Below are 27,281 nucleotides of genomic sequence, written 5' to 3'. Positions count from 1 at the left end.
ACCCAGTATAGGGTTTCCAAGGAGCTTCTGGTGAGCTTGACCCACCAACCTTGCAGCTCAAATGGCTTTGCAGTCTGGCGCATTAACCCAAAGTGCCACACCAGGACTCCACTACACCCACATACCAGTCATAAAATACATGAATTTGTAAGTACTGCTCTTTTCTATCTCAATTTACAAAATAGTATTTATGTATAGTAAAGTCCAGTTTTCAGCTTAAAGGTTGTCTGACAGTGCAAGATAGTGTCCCAAATCACAGGTAACCGTTAACATAAAATTAGGATATTTGTTTTGTATTCATCTTACTAAATGTTCTAATGTTAATATCCACAAAGAAACGTCTTATAATGTAGCTTTTAACATGTATCTTTAAGGACCTGTTTACAAAGGTCTTCAATACTTATATATGTAAGGTGATGTTCAGATGGGAAAATTACCAAATATATTTTAAACTAGTTCTTCGTATTTCCCCCTAATTCTGTCAGCAGACTTTATTTCACACTAGTAGATTCTCTCAAAATATTAATTTTTATAGCTACAGATTAAGCAATGTTCAGAGCTAACATTGTTATGGGGCAACAGAGAACACTAACAGCACTGCAGGAAAAGCACAGGATTGGTAACCACAAGGTTGGCAATTCAAACACACCAGTTTCTCCGTGGGAGAAAGATGAGGCTTTCTGTTTCCAGAAAGATCTACAATCTTGGAAACGCCATATATGGTTGCTTTAAGAGTCGGAACAGACTTGACAGCACATTACAGCATGCTTCAACAGGCAATCTCATATATTTCCAGGAGAAATATATGCTACAACTATCCTCTAGGAGAATAAAAAGTCATAAAATGTGCACGTCTTTTGGCTCTACGATACAACTTACATAAATCTATCATAAGGATATAAATAGGTATGTGGTATGTGTGCATAACTGGAGTCGAGTCCTGGTGTGGCGCTGTGGGTAAATACACCAGACTGCAAGGCCATCTGAACTGCAAGGTCGGCAGTTCAAATTCTCTAGCTGCTCCTTGGAAACCCTACACAAGGTCATTATGGGTCGGAACTGACTTGAAAGCATGTAAAAACATGCATAGCTGAATATACCACAATTACATAACTGATTAATAGAAGCAAAAAAATAAACAAAAAACTCAAACTCATAATTGTAAAAATGACTACTTACTTCAAGTATGATTTATAATGTAATACACACTGTATACAATTTGTATTAATGACAGACAATAACAAGTCCTATTAGTATACAGTACTATATGCACTGGGCTGCTAAACACAAGGTGAATAGTTCAAATCTACCTGTTGCTGTGTGGAAGAAAGATGAGGCTTTCTGCTCCCATCAAGATTTATAGCCTTGGGCCACTATGAATGGAACATAACCACCACCACCATCAATGACAGACAATAATTAATATGCACAAAATGTGAAGTCCTGATGTGGCAATGTACGATAAAGCACTGGACTGTGAGGTCAGAGGTTCAAACTCATCAGCCAGCCTTTGGAAACCATATACAGGATCAGTATGAGTCAGAACCGACTCGACGGTACAGCAGCAGCAGCAGCATACTGGTTAAAAGTGCTCAGGGGTTAACCAAAAGATCGCTCTATGAAAGAAAGATATAGCAGCAGTCTGTTCTGTAAAGATTACAGCTTTGGAATTCCTTTCCAATAGTGTGGTTATGACTATGAACTAACCTGATGGCGACAGGTTGAATAATCCACTAAATGAGATGACTAAAACAGTGTGGCTCAGATTTCTAGGATCCAGCAACCCAATCCATAAAGCTGAATATATGGTTAACAATTTGAAATTGTACAATATAAAAAGTTTCCTGAAAAGCTACCATCTTAATGACATTATAGCAAGAAAGCAAGAAAAGAGCAATTTATAGCAACACACATCCAAACAGAAGAACCAAGTCCAACACATTACCACAACATCAACAATTTGAAACAGGCCAGAGAAACAAGCCTACAGTTACTATAATAAATAATAAAGACTAGAGACACAATAAATGAAACAGAAAACAGAAAAATAGAAACAACAAGTCAGAGAACTGGTTCTTTGAAAAGATAAATAAAATCGACAAACCACTGGCAAAACTAACAAGGAAAAAGGGAGAAGACATAAATAACATGCATAAGACACAATTAGGGGGATTTCACAACATAACCAACGGAAATTAAAAAAGGATAATAACAATACTATGAAGAGTTGCACTCCAACAAATTTGAAAATCTACAAAAAAAAAAAAAGATAGATATTTAAAAAAAATACAATCTTTCAAAACTAACACAGAATGAAATAGAAAACTGTAGCAAACCCATAACACACACACACACACAAAAAAAAAAAAAAAAAAAAAAGGATATATTTTTTTAATGACATTACAGGAAGTATATTTAAATGCAAAAAAAGAAAAGCTCAGAATAAAAGAGTAGTGGTAACGAATCGGGCTGTGAACCGCCAGGTCAGCAGTCCAAAACCAACAGCTGTTCTGCGGGACAAAGATGAGACTTTCTGCTCCCGTAAAGATTTACAGCCTCAGAAACCCTGTCCTCGGTCGCTATGGGTTGGAACCAACTCAACGGCACTCAACAACAACAACTTGAATAAATGAAAGTGAAGTGGACTAAAAGTATTATTGATGAAGATCAAAGACCACAGCCTTCAGTATGGATTGCATCTCAATGTAAACAAAACAAAAATCCTCATCACTGGATCAATAAACAGTATTCTTATCAACGGAGAAAAGTTGAAGTTGTTAAGGACTTCATTCTTCTTAGATCAACAATCAACACTCATGGAGGCAACAGTCAAGAAATTTAAAGACGTAATGCATTTGGCAAATTCGCTGCACAAGACCTTTTTAAAGTGTTGAAGGGCAAAGATGTCAGGATTAAAGTGGTTCCTGACCCAAGCCATGGTATTTTCAATAATCTCATATGCATATGAAAGCTGGACAGTGAATAAAGGAAGACCACAGAAGAACTGATACTTTAAAATTATGGATTTTGCAGAAGAATACTGAAAGTGCCATGGGCTGCCAAAAGAGCCAACATATCTGTGTTGGAAGAAGTGCAGCCAGAGTGCTCCTTGGAGGCCAGGATGGCCAAACTTCGTCTCTCATTCTTCGGACATACTGTCAGGAGGGACCAGTCGCTGGAAAAAGGATATCATGCTTGGTAAGATGAAGGGTCAAATAAAAAGAGGAAGACACCAGCGAGAGGAACTGGCAAAGTGGCGGCATCAATGGGCTTAAGTATGGCAACGATGGTGAGGGTGGCCCAGGACAGGGCACTGTTTCGTTCTGTTGTATAAGGTCACTGTGAGTCTGTACCGACTTGATGTTAAACTTGGTGTCTTATCAACATTTTTGTGAATTAGAAGCAGCCAAGAATTTGAGAAACACTTGAAAAACAGCAAAATATCAAATGAAGTCTCTAAATACAATGCAGCTTCTTTAATGGGCTTACCTGTTCATCTGAGATACTCTGGAATGCCATTAACATGTTAGGACATGTAGGAAGAAGCATCAGTAGCTCCCAAACACGCCTAGAGAGATTTTCTGCATGAAGATGAAGTTCTTCACATCTTAAGCTCTATAAAAATAAAAAAATATTTACAAGAAGAAAAGTAAAAATAATCTAAACTTCAACTTTTATGCATAATTATTAAATTTGGTATTTCTGAGTCTTGTTTTCACAAAAGTGAGAACTAAAACTTTTGTTACACTGATAAATACAAGTTATGAATAAATTACTAGTTACATCAAAGCAGTGGCTTCTAAAACCTTGTCACGTAATATTATAGACTTCCCTGAGGTCATGTTCCTCAAGAAACATTAAAATGAGGGTTAAGTCAAAATGTATTGTTATGAAATAAAAACCTTTACTAAATAAAAATATCACTATATGATTTGCTGAATGTAAAACTGATGATATGCTCTGCAAACCTTCACTCAATTCACAGTAAAAAAAAAAAAAAAAAGCTTAGAAAAAAGAATTTATATGAAAAAGAAAAGCACTGGTCACAATCTATTGAATACAAAACATCACGAATCTAAGAGATACAAATCCACACAATGTAAAGTATTTTTAAGTCTACTGTGGAAGGCAAATACAGAAACATAATAGCAACACAGTACAAATCATATAGCGAAAGTTTAAAAGAGTGTGTTGGAAGAAGGAAAAAATCATTTTCTCCCTAGGAGCTATTGGGTGTGGCACTGTGGTTTAATGAATTTAACAGAAAAGTCGGCTTGAACTGAAAGGTTGGTGGTTCAAGCTCAACACACCAGTATGTATTTGCTATTGGTTTGCAAAGGAATGCCCCTAGTACCCAATCCAATTTAGATGTGATTCTAAACTATGTAGACTTAAGCGATTATGTCTTCCTTTCCCAACACTTTGACTTCTATTAAGATATTTTTATTTAAGTTCATGCAACCACCTTGTATTCAGAGCACACTTGTGAGTAATGCTAAAAACTAGGATTCCATATAGGTCTCTGCCACTATAATCTACTAAATTTGATTTTTTAAGAAATTTGTCTGAAGGGAGCCACCAATCAAATCCATATTCTATTTCTGTTATAGTTTTCTTAAATTTGCCATTTTCCTGCCTCAAGGATTCTCAATATCATGGATTTAAGGCCTAAGAAAGTCAAGCCAGGGCTGCATGCTCCATAATTCCTTTCCTTTGATTCACATGGGCCAATGTGACTCCCCTTTTAACCTCACTAAACCCAAGAGGGAACAAATTAATTTCTGACTACAGCACTGTAGGATAAACACTAAAATGCTAACTGCAAGATTGAAGTTCATTCAAGCCCACCATCCGATCCTCAGAAACCCTCTTATCTATAGGATCCTTATGAGGTGGGACAGACTCAACAGCAGTTAACAGCACCACTCATAAGGCTTAGCTCCTTATGTAATTGATTGTGAAGTCTAGTGTTTTGGTTTAGTCTCTACTCTCCATAAATTCTTGGTCTCATAGTGCCTATTTCTGGTAATAAACTTTTCTGCTTCTCTCAAAAATTTGTTATCAACAGAACCCCAAGACAAATCACAAAACTTTTACCAAAGATATAGAGTGTGGTGTAATGACTTATTTTATAAGTCTCTTCTAGCCTTACTCTATAACTCCCATCTAATGATTCTTTTCCTGATGGGTCTGAGTAAGAGAAGAGGGGAGAAGATACAGGTTACATGATTCAACTGCGAATTTTAGCAGAGTTCACTGTAATAGAAAAACCTTGAAATTCTAGCATGGGTACAAAATGAATCATCTCAGAAACGGGAGAGGGGATCTGACAATCACATAAGAAGAAAAAATCAAGAGTGGAGGGCATCCTCTGACACTGAGATTCCTGTGCATTGAACCTTCTTAACTCAGGCAAAAAAAGGTATGATACCAGAGGAGCAGTACAGCAGAGCGAAGAGCCACAGCATGAGACAGAGGAGTGGACTTTCCAGGTCAGGAAGCAAGGAAAGCTGAATGACTGGGCAGGAGGCTTCTTTTAAATGCCCTAGGAACTTAATTTGGCCAAAGAATACAACCTTGTCTCACACCTTTTAAAAGTTTAAACCATTCAGTGTTCCCATGTTCTATTCGAACAACTGCCTCTTGGTCCAGGTACAGATTCCTCGTGAGCACAATTAAGTGTCGCACACATTTTTAAATTTTAAACCATTCAGTGTTCCCATACGCTTTTCGAACAACTGCTTCTTGGTCCAGGTACAGCTTCCTCAGGAGCACAATGAAGTGTTCTGGAACACTCATACTTTGCAATGTTGTCCATAGCTTGTCATGATCCACACAATCGAAAGCCTTTGCGTAGTCAATAAAGCATAGGTAAACATCTTTCTGATATTCTCTGCTTTCAGCCAAGATCCATCAGACATCAGCAATGATATCTCTCGTTCTACGGCCTCTTCTGAATCCAGCTTGAACCTCTGGAAGTTCTCTGTCAATGTATGATTGTAGCCATTTCTATATTACCTTTAGCAAAACTTTACTCACGTGGGATTATCAAAGAGATGGTCCAATTTTCAGATTGAAAAAGTTGGTAGAACTGAATTTCATCATCACTGGATTTAGTGGTGTTGCATGAATTTGATTATTAGTAGTATTAAATTGGTCTTCCTTATAGGTGTATGATATTATCGTTATCACTGACAGTGCTGTACTTACAGATAAATCTTGAAATGTTCTTTATATTGATGAATGCTATGCCATGCCTCTTAAATTTGCTCTTTCCAGGACAGTAAACCACATCACTGTGAGATTCAAAATGGCCAATACCAGTCCATTTCAGCTTATTAATGTCTACGATGTTAATATTTATGTGTTCCGTCTTATTGTTGACAACTTCCAATTTTCCTAGATTCATACTTCGTACATTCTACGTTCTGATTACCAATGGATATTTTCAGATGTTTTGCTTCATTTTTAGCGGTGCCCCATCAAAGTGAAGATCCCAAAAGCTTTATTCCATTCCTGTCATCACAGTCAACTCTACTTTGAGGCGTTAACTGTTCCACAGTCATATTTTGAGTGCCTCCCAACCTGAGGGGTTCATCTTTTGGCACTGTATCTGATAACATTCTGATTCTACTTGGAATGTTTTCATCTTCGAGAACTGTACCTGACACTGTTCACTGCTATACATAAGATTTTCAGTGGCTACTAAATGCCTGGTGTGGAGCCATGGGTTAATGTGCTAGACTGCAAGGTCAATTTGAACCACAAAGTTGATGACTTAAGCTCATCAGTTGCTCCTCGGAAACCCGGTACAAGGTTGGTATGGGTCAGAACCGCCTCGATGGCACTTTACAACAAACACTTAGTAGTAATCTACTCTCCTTCTTCTTAGTCTATCTTATTCTGGAATCCAGCCTGTCCAGAGATAAGTCCATTTCAAAGACCTTGCAGGGATTACTCAATATATTTACACAAATGAAGTGACAACAGCCCACTATGGAAATAAAGTATCTTGTGGCCTACTTAGAGAAGCTTGGCTAATTTGTCAACCTGATTAGAGGGTCTTGCTTTGAAATTGATGGGGAATTTGACTGTAGTTAAACTTAACTGGGGTTCCAATCTGATGACTCTATCATTAAGTTGGTTCTAATGGAAGATGAATACTTTACTGTTATTTTTCACTATTACCCTTTATAAATCCATCTGCATGTGAATATCTGAGAATGACAGCATCAACAAATTATGTGCTGCAACCTGTTACTAATGAGAAGATGTACCCCCAAAAAAGGATGATCAAAGAACATATTTTGAGAACTCAATTATGTCATAAAAGTTGGGTTGGCACTACACGATAAGCTCTGGACTTATAACCACAAGGTTGGTCATTGAAATCCACCAGCCACTCCCGTCAAAGAAAGATGAGGCTTTCTGTTCCTGTATAGACTTGCAACCTCAAAAACCCTATACAGCATCACTGTGAGTTGGAACTGACTCGACAGCACATAGCAACAACTACCACCACTTGTAGATACAGCCAATCTTACTTACAGAGGTGGACAAATAGCAGCAGAAGGAAGAGTTACAAGAGAAGCAGAGAAGAGAGGATACAAGAATACCCTAAAAAAAGCTATAGCATGGATCAAGGGCTGTAACATTGAGGATAACAAGAGGCCTGAAGGAGCTCAGTAGCATTGTCAATGGTGATGGCAGAAATCTGCTTTTAGGTATGCAGTTAAGACAGTTTAATAAAACTGCTCCAATGGCTCTAAGCTGGGTCAGTTACCAGTGGAGAGATTGATGGCAAGGAGACCAAAGGCAAAGAGTCCTGCGCTTCCAGGGAGCAGAGAGGAAGACTATACAGTTGAGAGGGGACATGCAAGGCACATAGATGAGCTCTTTGCTTGAATGGCCAAAAGTAGCAAAACAAAACAAAGCAAAGCAAAAAAAAAAACGTAGCAAGTGGAGAGCTATGCCCTCTATTTGGCACTTGGGGATTACCTTTCAGACTTTGCTTACATGCTTCCTAATTCACAAACCAAGTTGTTACCTGTTGAACCTCATCTTCAGGTGTATGGATACATATACTGTGTTACATCCTTAATAAATCACTTAACTACAATCTGTGAGTTTTATGTACACAGTAACTGATTACTGAACCTAGCAGAAAAGTAGACTGACAATGGTGTCAGAATTGGCACACACACACACACACACACACACACACACACACACAAAAGTTTGAGAGATGTGTTTACCACCTTCATTACACAGAAACCAGCCATAGGCTAATCTTGATTCTCAATATCCCTGAAGGAAGGTAAGTTCTGAGGCTACCATTACTACCCTCGTTCTACAGTTGCTTCAATCTACTGTTCACAAATTTATTTCCACTGCCACCATTCTATTGCAGAGCATCATTAACGCTTCAAGGACTAACACATTAGGTTCCTTAACATTTTCTCTATTCCTGACAAACTTATTACCTAAGAAACAAATATCAAACCATGTTTAGAGTCCCTCCTTCTTAAAATTCCTCTTTTTCATTTCAGAGTAAAATGGAACTGTCTTATCATGGTCGAAAAGGCTTACATGATTTGACTGTCTACCTTTCTATATCATTCTTCAACTTCCTCCCATTCTACTCATTAATCCTGTCACTTCCTACATTTGAAAGTCAAAAACTTCAGGAATCAGGTTGCTCTAACCAGATCATTCCTCATCCTCTTCACTTAGCTGACGCTTGTTCAGCTTTCCAAACCATTATATAAGGTTTCTTCAAAGAACCCTTACAAACCACTAAAAAATGTGTCTCTATCCACCTCAAACCCTTAATACGGGTATGGCATGTTTCAATCATAGCAATTATTGACATATTAAAGAATTATCTGATAGCTTACTTGAAATTATTTCATGGTTAGGCATGCTGATTATTTGGCCCCCGTCTAAACTCGATGAATGCTGTAACTGTATTATCTTTTTCAGAGCTTTGAATGGTTCAGTCACGGGCAACATAGAAATGGAACAGACCCCAATTTGTAAAATTATGGGTGTAATAAAATCATAAGTAGAATGGGTATCCTGTAAGAGGAGACTTGGAAGAGGTATAGTGAGGCCTTTCTGACACATATTTGAAGTAGTTAGTACACTGGGCACTACTGTTTCTGCCAGTTATAAGATTTTGTTACTAAGTTGCAACACACATGCTGTCCTTGTTTTCTAAGAGGGAGTTTGTATTTCTAGTAGGACGTCAATCTGCAATTTTTCCTTTTCCATCTGACATACTTTAGTGCATTCTGGTTTTGTTTGGCCAGCTATGACTGAACTGGGAAAAACTGGTTCACAGCACTGTTCAACCACGATCAACCTTTTGAAACAGTATGCCTGGATCATATTAGGCATTTAAATAATTCATAAATACATGGATTCCTAGGTCTTATAGTTCTAAAGAAATGAAAACAGTTTTGTTCTTAACAAAGAGACAAGACTGAAAATTAAATCTAAAATATAGTCACCTCACTATCTTCCACTGCCACTTTTCCTGAGGGTGGTTTAAATGATGCAAGCATCTCTAACAAATCAAAAAGAGTAGTTAGGTGAGGTTCTTGTAAAAGCAAAAGCATAGGAATGTTGTCCTTCTGAGGAGGTGGGAGGCAAGATGCTGGCAGCTGAACACCTTCCCCTTTTCGTTCTCTTCTTGGTGCACCCAATGATACAAACACCATCTAAAAAATAGGAGGGGGTGGGGGTGGGTGAAAGAGAACAATTACACATATCAAGCTTTTGGTTTAAAACACAATAAAGCCAATAAATCTCTTTAGAAAGTAACCTCATTACGTATCTTATAATATAACAAAATTGAGAACTTGTTTAAAACTGTACCTTCTACTGCTTAATATAAATTAATATATGATTAAAATTCAAATGATGTTTTATATGCGTACCTGCATATCCTTAAAACCAAGCTCATGAAGTGCCTTTTCATCATAATCTGTTGTTAATTCATGACCAGAAGATATCATCCTGACAGGTCCCATGAGGCCTCCTGAAAAAGCAAAGAAAACTGAAGTAAATATTTTAAATAATACTTAATTTCTTTTCTGACAAAAATACATTATTATTATCTAAAAAAAACCCAAACATTATTATAACAGTTAATTTCACTGAATATTAAACTTAAGAATTTCTTGAGAAATGAATTTCTGTTGTCTGACATTAGCCTTCAAAACAAAGTGCCAACAAGTGACCCTGTATAGGGTTGCAGAGTCTGTACTTCTTTGATGGAGCACAAAGGCTAGTGAGTTTCATCTCCGTACTTAGTGGTTAACAGTCCAGCATGACCAGGACTCCTTGACATTAGTCTTATGCAGTGAAATTTCAAGAAAATTCTCTTTAACAGCAAGCACTCTAAACTAGATCAACGTCTGCTTATTTTATATACGAAATCCTACAAATAAAAAAATCCTCCAAAGCTTTCTAGGAACCTATAGTAATCCTCCAACAATACATGCAAAGGAATCATTCTTTAATTACTAACTGCTGAAGAAACTAATATATACTTAATGACTGAATTCTCTCATCCCATTATTCACAAACCTTCCTCCCCTCCCCCCAACAAAGCATATACTAAAGAATAGAAAACAAAAATCTGAACGCTTTAAAGAAGTCTTGTACAGTAGACATGCCTAATGCAGCAGTAAGTCATTTAATTTCTTGACTGCTGCTTCCCTAAGTGTTAATTGTTGATCTAAGCAAAACGAAGTCTTTGACAACGTCAGCCATTTCTTTGTTTGTATGTTGTTAAGTGCCGTCGAGTCAGTTCTGACCCATAGTGACCTTGTACAGGGTTTCCGAGGGTGTAAATTTTTACGGGAGTAGAAAGCCTCATCTTTCTCCTGCAGAGCAGCTGGTAGTTTCGATCCACTGACCTTTAGGTTTGCAGCCCGATTCGTAACCACTACGCTACATTTACTGATCCAGTGGTAATGATTTTTGTCTTCTTCACATTGAGGTGCAACCCATATCAAAGGTAGTGGTCTTCAGTCTTCATCAGTAAATATTTCAAGTCCTTTCGCTTTCAGCAAGCCAAGTTGTATAATTAGCATATTGTAGGTTTTTAATTAGTCTTCCTTGAATCCAGATGCCATGCTTTTCCTCATATGATCCAGTATACAGATTGATACGTATGGTGAAAGAATACAACGCTGGTACATATCTTTTCTGATTTAAAACCATTCAGTGTTCCCCTGTTCTATTCAAACAACTGCCACTTGGTCTATGCATAGGATCCTCATAATCACAATTAAGTAACAAATGACAAATTGAAGAGAAATGGTATAGCATTCATCATCAAAAAGAACATATCAGATACCTTGAGGATACTATGCTGACTGAAATCAGTCAGTCACATAAGGAAAAATATTGCATAAGACCATTATTGTAAAAGCTTAAGAAAAGATACCCATACTGAAGGAAAAGAAAAAAAAATTCTTTGTTCATTACTAAGGTTGGGAGAGGAGCTCTGGTAGCGTAGTGGTTACGAATCGGGCTGCGAACAGCAAGGTCAGCAGTTCAAAACTACCAGCTGCTCCGCAAGAGAAAGATGAGGCGTTCTGCTCCCGTAAAGATTTACAGCCTCGGAAACCCTTTCAGGGTCGCTATGGGTCGAAACTGACTCGACGGCACTTAACAACAACAACAACAACAAGGGTTGGGAGGGGATGGTAGAGCACAGGTTAGGGGATAGTCACATCATAGTTCCAGTGTTGGAGAGCGCAATATACAAGGAAGGGTAGGGAGGGTAGGGCAGTACACAAGGAGGAGGAGGGGGATGCAAGAACAAGGTAGGTAGGTTTGCATGGGTTAAATGGAACAGAGGTAAACAATGACGTATGGTCAACTTTGGAACAACAGGGCTCTGGGATACAGTATCAAGGCACAGCCTGAATGAGTAAATAAGGGAAATAATGTTAAGACAGACATCTGAGCAGGATTGAAAGGAATACTGGGAAACACATTTACATAAAGCTTGTAATCTCATATTCAGCCTATAATTGATTGGAATACCTAAAAGGGGTTCTAGAACCTGCCCAGTGAAATAGGCTTTTTGCAGAGCCTTTATAAGGTATAGGACCTTAGATGGAATCTGAGCCCCATCCAGGACCTTCTGAGGTGAGTCATTCCCATGTGAAAGGACAAGCAGACCAGCCCAGAGCAGCTAGAGGAACAGCAAATACTTCATGTCCCTTCAGGACAAACCCGTCTCCGAGATGAAGACACAAGCAGGCATGTAAGCTCACTGGCAACCACACTGGTCTACATGTGAGTGGAAGTGGGGGAAAGTCAGTAATGAAGATATGGGATGAGTTTAAATAAACCATGTTCCATAGACTCCTATTGACTCTGAGATGAAAGAGACAAGAGGTAGGAATGGTTGGTCTGAAGTTTGGGGAGACTTGGGAACTCCTGAGCCCATGGGTACTGACCTAGTCACAGAGGGCTAGAGCTAAGAGTGAAGCATCCAGCTGAGATGAAGTGGGGGTGGGCGTGGGAGTGGGGGAGAGATGCACAAGAACACCCAAATTAGCAGATAGTACTCATTTGACCTAGTTTTGATGGCTTGATGACCAGAGGTCGGCCAGAGGAAGATAAAAAAAATTTGATAAAGGAAGAAAATGTAACTAACTCTCTACAATTTGATGAAGTTGACCTATGCTTATGAATGCAGCAGCTCAAAATACGAACCAAAAGGAGTCTTCACATCAAGGATCAAGCCTGTTCCCTCAGCATACAATGTTGACGTTGTTGTTCTTGTTAAGAGCCATCGAGTCAATTCCGACCCATAGCGCCCTGTATATAGGGTTTCCAAGGAGCAGGTGGTGAGCTTGAACCATTGACCTTGCAGTTCAAACGACTTTGCTGTTTGACCCATTAGCCCACAGTGCCACACAATTTTGATAGGGAAGGGTAAATTAGACATTGGCTACCTAAAATGGGAGGGGGGGACCAGGGGGAGGGTGTTGAAACATGAATGGCTGGCTTACAAATTTTTAAGAGGGAGTTTAGTTTCAGAGTGTGCAGGGGAAGTTAGAATCCCCACTGAATAGTTCTCATCTTTCTAGATGGGTGTGGTGAAAAGAGATGGGGATACAATTCTTTTGATTCAATAGTAACTGTTATCATGACTAATTGCAACTGTCACAACTGTAAAGATACAAGTTTTGTAATAAAAAGAGTGAGTAATCTTACATCCCAGGTACACAAGACAGTAAGACCTAAAGAGAGAAAGAACATGAGCAGAGGAACTTAGGACCCTAACCAGAAAAGAAGCGACACCAAAGATAGAGGAAGAGATGAGGACATGAAGAGCAAGAGCAGCCGAGGACTCTAGACTCATGGAAAGAGAAAGGCTGTATGTGGTGGCCAAGAGGCAGGCTTGCAAAATGTGCGTTGGTTGTTTGTTGTTGTTAAGAGCCATCGAGTAAATTCCGACCCATAGCTACCCTCTATAGGGTTTCCAAGGAGCAGCTGGTGAGCTTGAATAATTACATATTCCTTAGTGTTTTTGTATATATCAAAAAACAAAACAACAACTACAAAAAACAGAGGAAATAGAAGCAAATACTATTAAATGATGTATGTTGTTGTTGCTGTTGGTATGTGCCGTGGAGTCAGTTCCGACTCATAGCGACCCTATACAGGGTTTCCGAGGCTGTAAATCTTTATGGGTGCAGACCGCCTCATCTTTTTCACGCAGAACCGCTGGTAGTTTTGAACTGCTGACCGTGCAGCTCACAGCCCGATTCGTAACTATGACACTACCATAGAGGGGATTATAATCATTGCAAGGAAACAAAATATGATAGTATGAGTGCAAAACCGATGTTCTCCCATGTAAACTATCACTCAACTCACAATAAATGCTTAACAAAAAACAGTATCAGGATCTGTCTTTAAATATAACACTATATATGATAGGGTAACATCCATATGCCTACAAGGAAGACCAGTTAATAGCACTATTATTCAAATTTACACACCAACCGCTAAAACCAGTGATGATGAAATTAAAGAATTTTACCAACTTCTTCTGTCTGAAATTAAATAAACATGAAATCAAGATGTATTAATTATTGTGACTGGGATACAAAGGTTGGAAACAGAGAGGAACGATCAGTAGTCGGAATATATTGCCTTGGTGATTGAAACAACAGAATTTTGGAGATCAGTTGCTAGAATTTTGCAAGACCAAAGAATTCATTATAAATGACTTTTTAAAACAAAATAAAATACAGACAATTTATATACATAGACCTCACCAGATGGAATACACAAAAATAAAATTGACTGTATCAGTGAAAAGTGACAGTGGAAAAGCTCCATCCATATCATCAGACAAAACAAGGCCAGGGGTAGACTGTGAAACAGACCACCAATTGCTTATATGCCATCACACTGTTTGTTGTTCCACCCTTGTAGAACTGGGTTTTCTATTTACCTTTTTGAGAGAACACAGACAGGTAAGAAATACACAATGTTAGATAGTGATGCTGTTGTTGTGATGTGCCATCAAGTTGGTTGTGATCCATAGTGACCCTGTATAAGGTTTCTGAGGAGCAGCTGGTGAGCTTGAACAGTTGAACTTGTGGTTTAAACCAATTTTGCAGCCCAGTGCATTATTCCATAGTTCCACATCAGCACTCCTAAATGTTTTACCAAATATAAGGTTATTTTCAAAGTTGATCAATTTTGCATGACCTGCACATGATGTTGTAAGTATCCAAATTGTCCTTGGCAGAAAAAAGATTCTTCAACCCTGCTCAAAACAATCAATATAAGAATCTATTTTAACTACTAACCGTTTAATATGCTTTATTTTTAAAACATTTATTACTATGGAGTCCTGGTGTGGCGATGTAGGATAAACAATGGACTGCAAGGAATCTGAACCCCAAGGTTGGCAGTTCAAATCCACCAGCCGCTCCTTGGAAAACCTGTAAAGGGTCACTATGGGTCAGAACTGATTTGATGGCACTTAACAAATACATCAAATGGTAATGTGTTGTCATTAAGTGCCACTGAGTTACTGTTATCTTTCATAAACAAACAAACAAACAAACCCAGTTCCACAAGGGCACAGATTTTTTTTGTCCAAAGATGTATTCCCCCAGCATTACATCATTGAAAATACTAATTTAACACAAAAATTATGATTATGTAAAGAATACACATCTAATTTTTATCTGCTAAAATTTAATTTAAAAAAATTTAAAGCCATAAAGGGGGGGGGGGGGCAAAAGAGGGAAGAGACAATATAAATCAAGTTTACAAGCTAAGAATTATATGAAACTGTACCTAGAAATATCAAGAAAAATAAGACAATGCCCAAGACAGAAGTAAAGTAACCTTATAAATTAAAACCTATTTGTACTTACATGGTATAAGAACAGTATCAATACCTGACTTAAACAAAACAGAACAAAACCAACCAACAAAAGGAACAGTGTTTCAGCGACTTGAAACATTAACAAGCAGAAGGAAAAATATAACTGAAGATCTGAAATGAAAAAAAATGGTAGGAAAGTAGAAATATACAACTGCTGAATGTTTCCAAATTTCCTAGAAATCATAAAATAGCAAATCCAAGTAGTTGAATGACATTTGAACTGCATGTACACAAAAATAAAGAACATCCATAAAATGCTGAAAGGATCTCTGGTATCGTAGTGGTTATGAATCAGGCTGCGAGTCGCAAGGTCAGCAGTTTGAAACTACCAGCGGTTCCTCGGGGGAAAGATGAGGCTTTCTGCTCCCGTAAAGATTTACAGCCTCGGAAACCCTGTGTAGGGTGGCTATGAGTCGGAACCGACTCCATGGCACATAACAACAATAATAAAATGCTGAAACTGAACTGAGCAGGAAAACAGACACAATGAATACAAAGAAAAGAAAACCCACAAAATTCCAGTCAAATGATAATAAAATCAGTCTGTAAAGTTGTAAGAGAAAAATACACACATATATGTTACTGTTTACAGCCGCTTAGTCTGTTCCAACTCATCGGGTTTCTGAGGAGTGATTGGTGAATTTGAACTGTTGACCAAACAGTTCAAAGCAACCTTGCAGTCCAGTATATTATCTCATAGTGCCACACCAGGTATCATATAGTTTGTTGTAAGGTGGTGTTGAATTGACTCCACTCATTACAAGCTTACACACAACAAACCAGTCCCACACCATCATCACTACTGTTATATTAAGAGTTCGTTGCTGCACCCAGTGTGTCAATTAATCTAGTTGGGATCTTCCTCTTTTTCACTGATAAGTATACTTTACCCAGCATGATGTCCTATTGCAGGGACTGCTTCCTAATCATAGCATGTCCACAGAACATTAGACAAAGGCTCTTCATAGGCATTCTGGCTATACTTCTTCCAGGACAGATTTATTTGTTGTTTTAGCAGTCCATGTTACTTTTAATAATCTTTACTAACCCCCTAATTAAAATCTATCAATTATCAATGCACTATGTGCCATTTGATTTCTTGACTCAATTGCCTATGATTGTTGATTATGGAACCAAGTAATTTAAAATCATTGACAAGTTCAATTTTTTCTCCGTTCATCATGATGTTATTTACTGGTCCAGTTGTGAGGATTTTTGTTTTCTCTACATTGAGTTGTAATCCATACTGAAGGCTGTATTCTTGGATCTTCATCAGTTAAGTACTTCAAGGCCTCTTCACTTTCAGCAAGCAAGTTTGTGTCATCTGTATATCACAAGTTGTTAAGAAGACTTTCTTCCTTCAATTTTGATGCCTTGTTCTTCATACAGCATGGATTCTCAGATTATTTGCTCAACATACAGATTGGTATTCTCTTTCAGACACGATCCACCTGCTGTCAGCAATGATCTATCTCATCCCAATTAAATGTTTAGCAACTCCCCGTGTCACTGTATTGCAACCATTTTTAAACTATCTTCGGCAAAATTTTCCTTGTATTATATTAATACTATACCAAGAGTCCTTGTAGAACTGTCGATTAATGTGCCAGACTGTAAAGTTGTTTGATCTGCAGGTTGCCAGTTCATGTTCACTAGGTGCTCCTGGGAAACCCTATACAGGCTCGCTATGGGTTGATGCCAACTCGACAGCACTTGCACACACACCAATTAACGGTGTTGGGGGAGAATATTAAAATTTCTATGGACTGTCAAAAGAACAAAACAACCTGTGCTGGAAGAAGTACAGCAATGCTTCTTGGAAGCCAGGAAGCATTAGTTTGTTGAAACATTTAAATTGGTATTCCAACAATTTTTGGAGTCTTGTTTTTCACCGTTCTCTATGTATTCCTTTCATCATTTTTTGACGCTTCACTCAATGTTTTGCCTAGTGATCCCTTCAGTATTGCATTGCAAATCGAGGCATGAAAATTTTATTCAGCTGTTTCACATTGAAAAATGCTGAGGGTGTTCTTCCCTTTTAGTTTTGTAATTCTAGGTCTATATATATTTCACTGTAAAACTTTGCCTTCTTAAACTATCCTTAGTAAATTTTTGTTTGGCTCTTTTACGTCATTCATCATTTCTTCCACTTGCTTTAACCACTCTATCTTCAAAATCAAGTTTAAGAATCTCTTCTGACAACCACTTTAGTATTTTACTCAGGCTTTTAGTCATTAGTGTTTAATGCACCAAATCTGATCTTGAGAGGGTCTTTAAATTTCAAGTAGGATATACTCATATTTGGTCCTCATGAGCTTCTTTTAATTTTCTTCCACTTCAATCTCAACTTACACATGAGCAACTGTTCCACTGTTGTGAGCTATCTGAGCTGAAGGTCTCAGACTTGGGGGCAGTTTAACTGAAGATGGAGATGTTGGGAGTGTCTAGACCAAAGGTCTCAGACTTGCGGGCAGTTTAACTGAAAGGAGACCTGGTAGCGTAGTGGTTATGAGTCGGGCTGCCAACCTCAAGGTCAGCAGTCTGAAACTACCAGCACTTCCACAGGAGAACAATGAGGCATTCTGCTCCTGAAAAGATTTACAGCCTCGGAAACCCTGTGCAGGGTCACTATGAGTCAGAACCTACTCCACAGTACTTAACAACAACATTGCAACTAAACAGTTGTGGTCCAAAAAATCGGGCTGCTCGCAGATCAGACTGCCCCCTGAGAAACTTGCAAAGTCTGCCTCAGGGAACAAAAAATTTGCAGTCTTTCCTTGTGCAGAGCCATGGCCTTCAGTTTAGTCTGCAAAAACATCTAGCTGCCTTATCTCTGTTTCCCTAGCAACTACATTCTTCTGATAAAGTCCCCCTTACTGCTTGCATCTATACACCACAATCTTTTTGCAGTCTTTTCCCTGTCCCCAGCACCTCCTTTGATGTGTATATAATAAAACAAGCTGAACTTAGGTCAGTGTCACAGTATCTCCATCAGAGTGCTGTATCTCACCTGGTCCCAACTTTTCTTATCTCATTTTGTGTCTTTCTTTTATTTCTAATATCCCATGGCCCCTGTTGTTGTTAAGTGCCGACTCATAGCGACCTTATGCACAGCAGAACAAAACACTGCCCAATCCTGGGCCAACCTCACTATCACTGTCACGTTTAAGCACACTGATGCTGTCATTTTGCCAATCCATCTTGCTGGGGGTCTTCCTCTTTTTCTCTGACCCTCCTCCCTATAAAACATGATATCCTTCTCCAGTGACTGGTCCCTCCTGACAACATGTCCAAAGTATGACAGATGAAGTTTGGCCAACTTGGCCTCCAAGGAGCACTCTGGCTGCACTTCTTCCAACACCGATCTATTGGTTCTTTTATCAGCCCATGGCATTTTTAATAATCTCCTTCAACACCGTAACTCAAAAGCATCAATTCTTCTATGGTCCTGCTTTCTGGTTTAATTTCTCCCATTTGAGTTGCAGAGCATAACCAATTCCTGGATGCAGCAGTTGGCCCCAGCATTCCACAGTCTGCCCCTGGCCTTGTTTTGGTTGATGATATTGAGCTTCTTCACTGCCTTTTCCCACAGATATAGTCAACTTGATTCCTTGTATTTCATCTGGTGAGACACACATGCATAGTTGCTGTTTACGTTGAAAAAGGTTATTTGAAATAAGTCATTGGTTTTGCAAAATTCTACCATGCAATCACTGGTTTTATTTCTATGACCAAGGCCTTATTTTCCAACTACCAATACTTTCTCTTTATTTATAACTTTTGTATTCCAATCATAAGTAATGTTTCAATGCATCTTGATTGCAAGTTTGATCAATTTCAGACTGAAGAAGTTTGTAAAAAATTTCAATTTAACCATCACTGGCTTTAGTCCTTAATGTATAAGTTAGAAAAACAACTTTATTAACTAGTCTTCCTTGTAAGCATATGGATATTGTCCTATCACAGGCAGCATTGTACTTCAAGACAGATCTTGAAATGTTCTTTTTGTTTATGAACGCAATGTCATTCCTGGCATAGTAAAATATGACTCACCATTTCAAAATGGTTAACACTTGTCCTTTTCAGCTCACTAACGCCTAGGAGACAGACTTTACGCATTTTATTTCAGTTTTGGCAATTTCCACTTTTTTCTAAATTCATACTTTGTACATTTTACATTTCCATTATTTTTTTCATGTTTGCATTATTCATGAATGTTTTCAGCTATTCTTTTTCATTTTGAGTCATGCAACATTAGCAAATGAAAATCTCGATAGATTTACTCTCATATTTCATTAATCAACTTGACATTTAAGAGGCAGCTCTTCTTTAGCTGTATTCTGACTGCTTTCCAACCTGAGCGATTCATCCTCTGGTACTGTATCAGATAATGTTCTGCTGGTAAAATGTTTTCAATGGCTAACTCCTGGCTAGCACTGTAGATTAATGTGTTAGACTGTAAGGTCGGTTTGAACCACAAGATTGGTGGTTCAATCTCACCAGTTGCTCCTTGGAAATCCTATACAGGGTTGCTAGGAGTCGGAATCCGACCAGATGGCACTTAACAACAATAACCCCTAAGAAATGGAACCCCTATTCTTTCTTCCTAGTCTGTTCTTAGTTTGGAAGTTCTACTGAAACCTGTCCACCCCAGATGACCTTGCTGGTATTTCAAACACCATAGTCAGAGATTCCAAAATCATAGCAACATACAAACTACATAGTAGTACAAAATGACAGACAGTTGGGAATATATATATTGACCTAAGGATATGTGGTAGCGTAGTGGTTACGAATCAGGCTGCAAACAGCAAGGTCAACAATTCGAAACTACCAACTGTTCCACGAGAGAAACATGAGGCTTTCTGTTTCCGTCAAGATTTACAGCCTTGGAAACCCTGTACAGGGTTGCTGTGAGTTGGAATCGACTCCACGGCACATAACAACAACAACATATTGACCTAGAAAATATCTTTCAAAAATCAAAGCAACAGGTTTTCCAGACAAAAAAAATCTTGGAAAAACACATTACCAGAAGAAATGCACTACAGAAAGTTTGAAAAAAAAGTTCATCTGAAAGAAAAAGAATACTAAAAATGGGAAGTCAGATCTACACAAAGAATGATAAACATCGTAAGTTGTAGCTGTTGCTGTTATTAAGTGCTGTCAAGTTGGTTCCAACTGACAGCAACCCTGTATAGCAGTTTATGAGCAAGTGGGCTGGGTGGTTTGAATCACTGATTTTGTGGTTAGCAGTCCTGTGCTTATTCTACAGCACCACACCATGACTCTAAGTTGTAACTATGTGAATAAATTTATAGATAGAAAAGTATACTATATACTTTATATTAAGACAAACATTAACTGATACTAGATATGTACCATATTTAACTGTTCTGATATACAAATTACATTTAAAGACAGACTTAGCAATGGAACTTATTTCTAGTTTGAGATCTATACACAAAAAATAAAAAAGTCTGACTCACTAGCATACAGGACAAGAAGAACATGTTAGGTACAGTTGATCCTTTAACAAGGTTTTTGAACTACATGGTGGTCATGTGCCATATTGTTGGTTCCAACTAGTAACAACCCTGTACAGGGTTTCCGAGGCTCTAAATCTTTACAGGAGCACAAAGCTTCTTCTTTCTTCCATTGAAATGCATGGTTCCACTTATATGTACATTGTTTAAAAAATGTTGCTTGATATTAATTTCCAGGTGAGTTTGTCTCTCCAGTAATTTCCTCTCCAGTAATAGGGGAGGAAAAAAGAGAGGAGACAAACAAAAACAATTACATTAAATGTAAATAATCTAAACAGTAATTAAAATGCAGCACTATCAGACTAGATTTTAAAAAGCGTAATTCAGAAATTTTTAAAAACTCACTACAAGTCTCAAAATAGTACTTTCACCATGAAAGTACGGTCACTCCGAGGGGGGGAAAAAAAGATCTTAGATATTCACAGCATGGTAGCAGAAAAGAAATCTCAACAGAAGGATGCAAACTGAGAATATATCTCAGTAAGCTGAGTCAAAATACAAAGAAATTAAACACAGGAGATTAAAAGGAAGGAAATTAAGAATAGTTCAAGAGATAAAACATCTAAATCATAAGTTTTAGAGAAAAGATAAAATAGAAAACAGGAAATCAATGAAACAATGCATGAAAATTCACAGAAATTGAGAAAGCTATGAATTGCAATCTGAAAGGGTCCATTAAATACCTACATATTTAAATATTTTCACACTACCCATTCAGAACACAGATATGGGTTGCTTAACACCATTTGGGCAACATGTGACCGACCACATACACATCTATGGTCCCATTAGGTATTTGCTTTTTTAAACATTAAAATCAGCTCTCCTTTTCTCTACTGTTTTCCCCTGATGGCTTAAAAATTCTTAAGTTCGGAGTGGTGCAGCAATGGACCACAGGTGGGACACAGGCAGGTGAAGCAGATGTCCCGGCAATGGGCCCACAGGCTCTCAAGATTCTGTGGTACTTGGAGCTGTGGGGCCTAGCTAGTACTGCTGCTCAAGTGATGGAAAAGCGGGCAGGGTTGGGTAGGTTCTGTTTCCTTCCCTCTTGTTTTGATACCACTACAGCTGCTGCCCTTTCCTCCAGCCTTTGCCAACACTGCCAGCAGCAACAGTGATACGAATGACTGAAAGCAGGGTCCTGTAATGTTTTAATACAGTGCTGGTATGATGTCCAAATCACATAGCATCCTACTTCACAGAAAGTATCACAGAGGCTAAGCAAAGCATACCCAATAGATGAAAATACTCATTATAATCAACCTTAACAAATATGGTAAAATTTTAAAACACTAAGAACAAAGAAAAAATTGATTAATTTCTACAAGAGAGGAAAAAAACAAAACCAAAAGAAACAGTATATGTAAAAAATACCAAAAATCAGAATAGCTTTAGCATTCTCAACTTCATTAGAACAGAAGAGAAACAAGCAGACAATGCAGCAATACCTCTAAGATTCTGAAACAAAATTTCCAAGTTAAGAATTCTCTACCAAATCAAATTACCATCTGGTTATGGTTAACATTACACATACGAGAGGGCTTCAAAAGGTTCATGTAAAAAATGGCACTGAAAGATAATGGAATTTCCCCACAACTTTTTGAAGTCCATTAATGTATTTTCAATCATTTACAAAATGAAAAACTTTACCCTATCAACTTTCTCTCAAACAACTGGACACTTTATTCTAAACCAACAAAAACCATAAACCAATACAGAAGAATGCATGGGATACTGGAAGCATAGCAGAGACGCAAAGACAATCACTCAGAAAGATGGCTTATAGAAAAACAATCAGGATCAGTGCGACTTCAGAGAAGTATCATTGAAGACTGTTGTGACTATCTTTTCAACCTGAGTAAGAATGTTCATAAACCTGGCTTATTTACATCTGGACTATCTTTACCAAGTTATAGTAAAGTTGCTGCTCTCAACTTCATATCCTGCTGCTGAGCTCAGCTGAGACATTTGTTTCATTCTATAGAAGAAACTCTGCTTTGATCTACTCTCTACCAGGTTTGTGCACGCTAATCATTGTCACAAATCTAAATACATTTACTAGAAATATCTACCAAAACCCCATTGTTATCAAGTCAGTTCTATTCTAATTAACAGTAACCCAGTAAGACAGCGAAGAACTGGCCCATGTTTCTCCTGGGGAGCAGCTGGTGGGTTCAAAACACTACTCATACAATTAGCCAGCGCTTTAGCTACTGTGCCACCAGGGCTCCGAAATATATGCAGCGGAGATAAAAACAACTCCCTCAATCAGATAATGTGTAAGAGGGAATAGAAAGGATGATATTCGGACAATACAAACAAACAAGTAGCTTCTAGTAACGTTCTACTTCTTAATCCAGGTGATAATAAATGGGTTTCCAATTTTTTTTATTATTCATTTTAACGCACTTTTCTTTATGCAAGAAAACATTTAGATATAACAAAAGCTGATACATATGAATCTAGAAATCCATTAACCAGGAATTTAACACATGAGATAATGTATATAGAAGCATATTCTCTGTAGCACTGTTTGTAATAGCAACAGAATGGAAACAATCAAACTGCCCCTTAATAGAGAACAGACTAAAAATGTTTGGTATGTCCATGCAGCCCTTAATTAGGCAACTTTCTGCAAATATTATTATAGAATATACTTTAGATAAATGTTACACAATAGAAGAATATAAATGTAATGCTATCATTTGTTCAAAAGATTATATAAACATTTCCCATTATATATTAATAGCTCCTGAAGACTATCTAAGAAAGCAGTAGCAATGTTTGCTCATCAAGGTAAAAGAAATGGGTAGTTTAAAGATGGGGGTAGAAGGAAGGCTTTTCATTATTTTTGAATAAAAAATATTGTTATTTTGAACAAAAAACTATTAATTACAGAAAAATTAATTTATAGTGTCTTATGAAACATATAATTTCATTTTAGCATGCTATAGACAAATCTTCAGCTCTTCACTACAAGATGCTAAACAATGATCATTCCATATAGTAAATTCAAGATCTCAGAAGAATGGTTTTAGAACTGTATTTTTTTTCTTCTTGATACAAAGCCTGTTACATATAATTGTAAATCTTTAAATCCTATGTAAAAAGTTAACAGCTTTCATATTTCTTTCATAGTCATTTCTCTGATTAGTTCATGCTTCAGGTGCTATGGAAAGACACTGAAAATGCACTAGTGGTACTATTAAAGGAAGAATCAAATAGACATTTCAGGTCTGCGTAAAGATTTTCTTAATATGTTACTTCTAGGAGGGAAAAGGTATGCACATGAGAGATTTCGGGGGTTCTTAATTTTCATGTGCTCAGACAAATACGAATATACTGAAAACTATTTAACAAAACGTTTTAAAAATTTCAGTAAAATTGGATAATGAGTAGCATCTGGAAGTTCAAACTTATTTCTTGACAACTGACATCACACAAGTTTTTTCATAGTCACATTAAAAGTCTAAATAGGTATTTGTTTTGTTTTTAGAAATGACGAAGAATAGTTTCCAAATAACATACAAGCTATTCTAAGCAGATTAAGAACCAAGGTATCAAACCAAGCAATGGAGAAAGTAAAGGGGAGCCATTAACATTGTTAGTGGCTCCTTCAAAGAAGTCATGGTTCAAAGGTGATACACAAAAATTGGAACAAATAAACTTACCAGGGAAGTCTCCTTTTCTGCTGCTTTGACCAAACTCCTGAAGCTGAGCTTGTTGGTTTATTTGTTCTTTCTGTAAATTTTCATACCAATGAGTTACTTCAGCCCTAAGATCTGCTACCTGGTCACTAGGATACATTTCAATAGTCATCTGAAATATGAGATGCAACCAATTTAAAAATACGAAAAGAACAGGTTTTTGGTCTGGGAAATGTTATCAAATTGGAAATTAAAATTATGTATCTACCTTGTCAGGAAGTCCAGCTGGCTGGCAAACAACCCTTAGGGGCAGGGACTGTTTGTCACTCAGTGCTTTCAAATGACTACTAATACCAGTGCCTTCAATTTGCCACTGTCTCAGATGATAGGCAAATCTGAAACAACATAAAATTCATACATGGGAAAAATATCATTTTAAACAATTTGAATGTTGCATAAGTTCTTTATGTTTTATGAACCAAAAACAGTCCACATAACATTCTAGCACACTCTAATCTAAACCAAGCTAGATTTAGATTCATATTGAATCAAACTTAAATAAATAAATAAAACTGCTCCTTAAAATAAAAGTCTCAAAACTGGGAAAAAGATTTCACTCAGAACAGTAATTTTTAAATGGGCATAGAGATGGCTAGGAAAAGGTGGAGGAATTTAAACAAAGTAATCTGGTAAATAGCAAGATGTCATTGCAATATTCAGGTAATAAAAATGAAGACATTAAAACTATTTTTGAAAGGAAAAAAATTTTTGTAGTTAGTAAATACAATCTGGTACATGTTAATCACTAAACAAAATCTGTAACAGTCAATTCCATGACCACTAACATCATAAACTGAATTACAAAAACTCATGTGTACAAGGAGACAAGGCTACAGCATGACAACTCACTAACTTATTTTCTGTTGCTAAAGACAGTATCTGGGTCCCTGAAAAATAGTGAATGTTTTAAAACAAACGATTCTAGAATGGAAGAATTGGTCATAATAAATGGACTTCTTTTATTTCCTAGAGGGACTAGACATCAGTTTCTACGTTTACTATTACAAAGCATGAATAGGAACAAAAACGTAACTATATATGATTATAAGAATAACTTTAAAACCATCTTTTACGATATATATTTCAGGATGAGGCATTCTCAACCTCAGCACTACTGACATTTTGTGCTGGATTAATTCTTTGTTGTGGGGAGTTGTCTTATACATTTGTAGGATGTTTGGAATATTTATATTCTCTAATCATTAGATGCTCCTGGTATGGTACTCTAGATCAGAACTGGGCTGTGAACCCTAAGGTCAGCAGTTCAAACACACCAGTTGCACCTCGGAAACCCTGTATATGGTCACTGTAAGTCAGAACCAACTCAAAAGCACTTAACAACAACACATGACTACACAGAATCCTGGTGTGGCAATGTAAGGTAAGAACTTGACTGATAACTGCAATGTCAGCTGTTCAAACCCACCAGCGGTTCCTTGAAAATCCTATACAGGGTCATTGAGAACTAGAACTGACTCAAAAGAATGTAGCAACAACAACCACTTGATGCCAGTGGTCTTTCACTTCAACTGCGATCATCAAAAAGTTCCCCAGGTATAAAATCTTTCGGTTTAGGACAAGACTTTAAGATTGTGAAATGACATTTTTATTTACTTTTTAAATACAAGGAATATAAAAAACACAGCAATTATTTTATCTTTTCTATCTATAAATATAAAGCAGTTTTAAAATTAGTAGCACTGGACATAGTAAACCCATGATACAATGCAATGACATTGGACAAGGAAATGCTACACGATATCTAGATAATATTTAAAACTATAGCTTTACTTTTTAAAATTCAAGTCTTTTTTGTTACTACTTTCGCTAAGAGTCACTAAGCAAAAAAATTTTCTATGGGAAGTGATTTTTAATTAAAACTCATTAAACTTGAAAAAAGCACTAACCAACTTCAAGAAATTTCATAAACTTTTGAGATACTTATTTCACAAGTACAATGTAAGGTTTACAGGAGCTATGGTAGTGTAGTGGTTACGAATTGGGCTGCTAACCTCACAGTCAGCACTTCGAAACTACCAGCTGTTCCGCAGGAGAAAGATGAGGCTCTCTGCTCCCATAAAGATTTACAGCCTCAGAAACCCTGTACAGGGTTCGCTATGAGTGGGAACCCACTCCACAGCACATGACAACAACAACAACAACATGTAAGGTTTAAGGATTTGAACCAAGAAGTCCTATTCAGTCTGTTGAATGCAGGCTGCAGAAAAGAAAATTTTGGAAGAAGGAACATAAATGATACATATGTGTATGTACACTTGTATACATATAAATATATATATACATATAGAATCATGATGTGACACTGTAGGATAGGCACAGGACTGCGTGTAAACTGTCAGGGTAACATTTCAACCCACCAGGATCTCCTCAGGAGAAAGACGAGGCTTTGTGTTCCTGTAAAAACTTTTAACACCGGAAATCCTATATAGGGTTGCTATGAGTCAGAACCTATTCAGTGGCGCTTAAAAACAAAAACAATACCCCTGCTAGAGAGTAAGATCCCCTAAGAACTTGACTGAACCTCAGCATAGTGATCCTGCTTGGTCACCTTAGAGCAGGTGGTGG

At 37.4% G+C, this 27,281-nt stretch overlaps 1 protein-coding gene across 1 annotated transcript in view; it reads right to left on the bottom strand.

Annotated features, from left to right (window-relative positions):
* The window catches only part of USP34 (ubiquitin specific peptidase 34), a 307,094-nt gene that overhangs the window by 138,931 nt on the left and 140,882 nt on the right, over positions 1 to 27,281 (bottom strand). Inside the window, 5 exon segments of the mRNA XM_006862984.1 lie at positions 3,490 to 3,615; positions 9,513 to 9,722; positions 9,942 to 10,042; positions 24,660 to 24,807; positions 24,904 to 25,030. Coding sequence (XP_006863046.1) covers positions 3,490 to 3,615; positions 9,513 to 9,722; positions 9,942 to 10,042; positions 24,660 to 24,807; positions 24,904 to 25,030 — 712 coding nt within the window.

Source organism: Chrysochloris asiatica, unplaced genomic scaffold (assembly GCF_000296735.1).
Source record: "Chrysochloris asiatica unplaced genomic scaffold, ChrAsi1.0 scaffold00052, whole genome shotgun sequence".
NCBI lineage: Eukaryota > Metazoa > Chordata > Mammalia > Afrosoricida > Chrysochloridae > Chrysochloris > Chrysochloris asiatica.
Note: the sequence above shows the minus strand (reverse complement) of the source record. Positions and strands in the feature narration are given on the sequence as shown.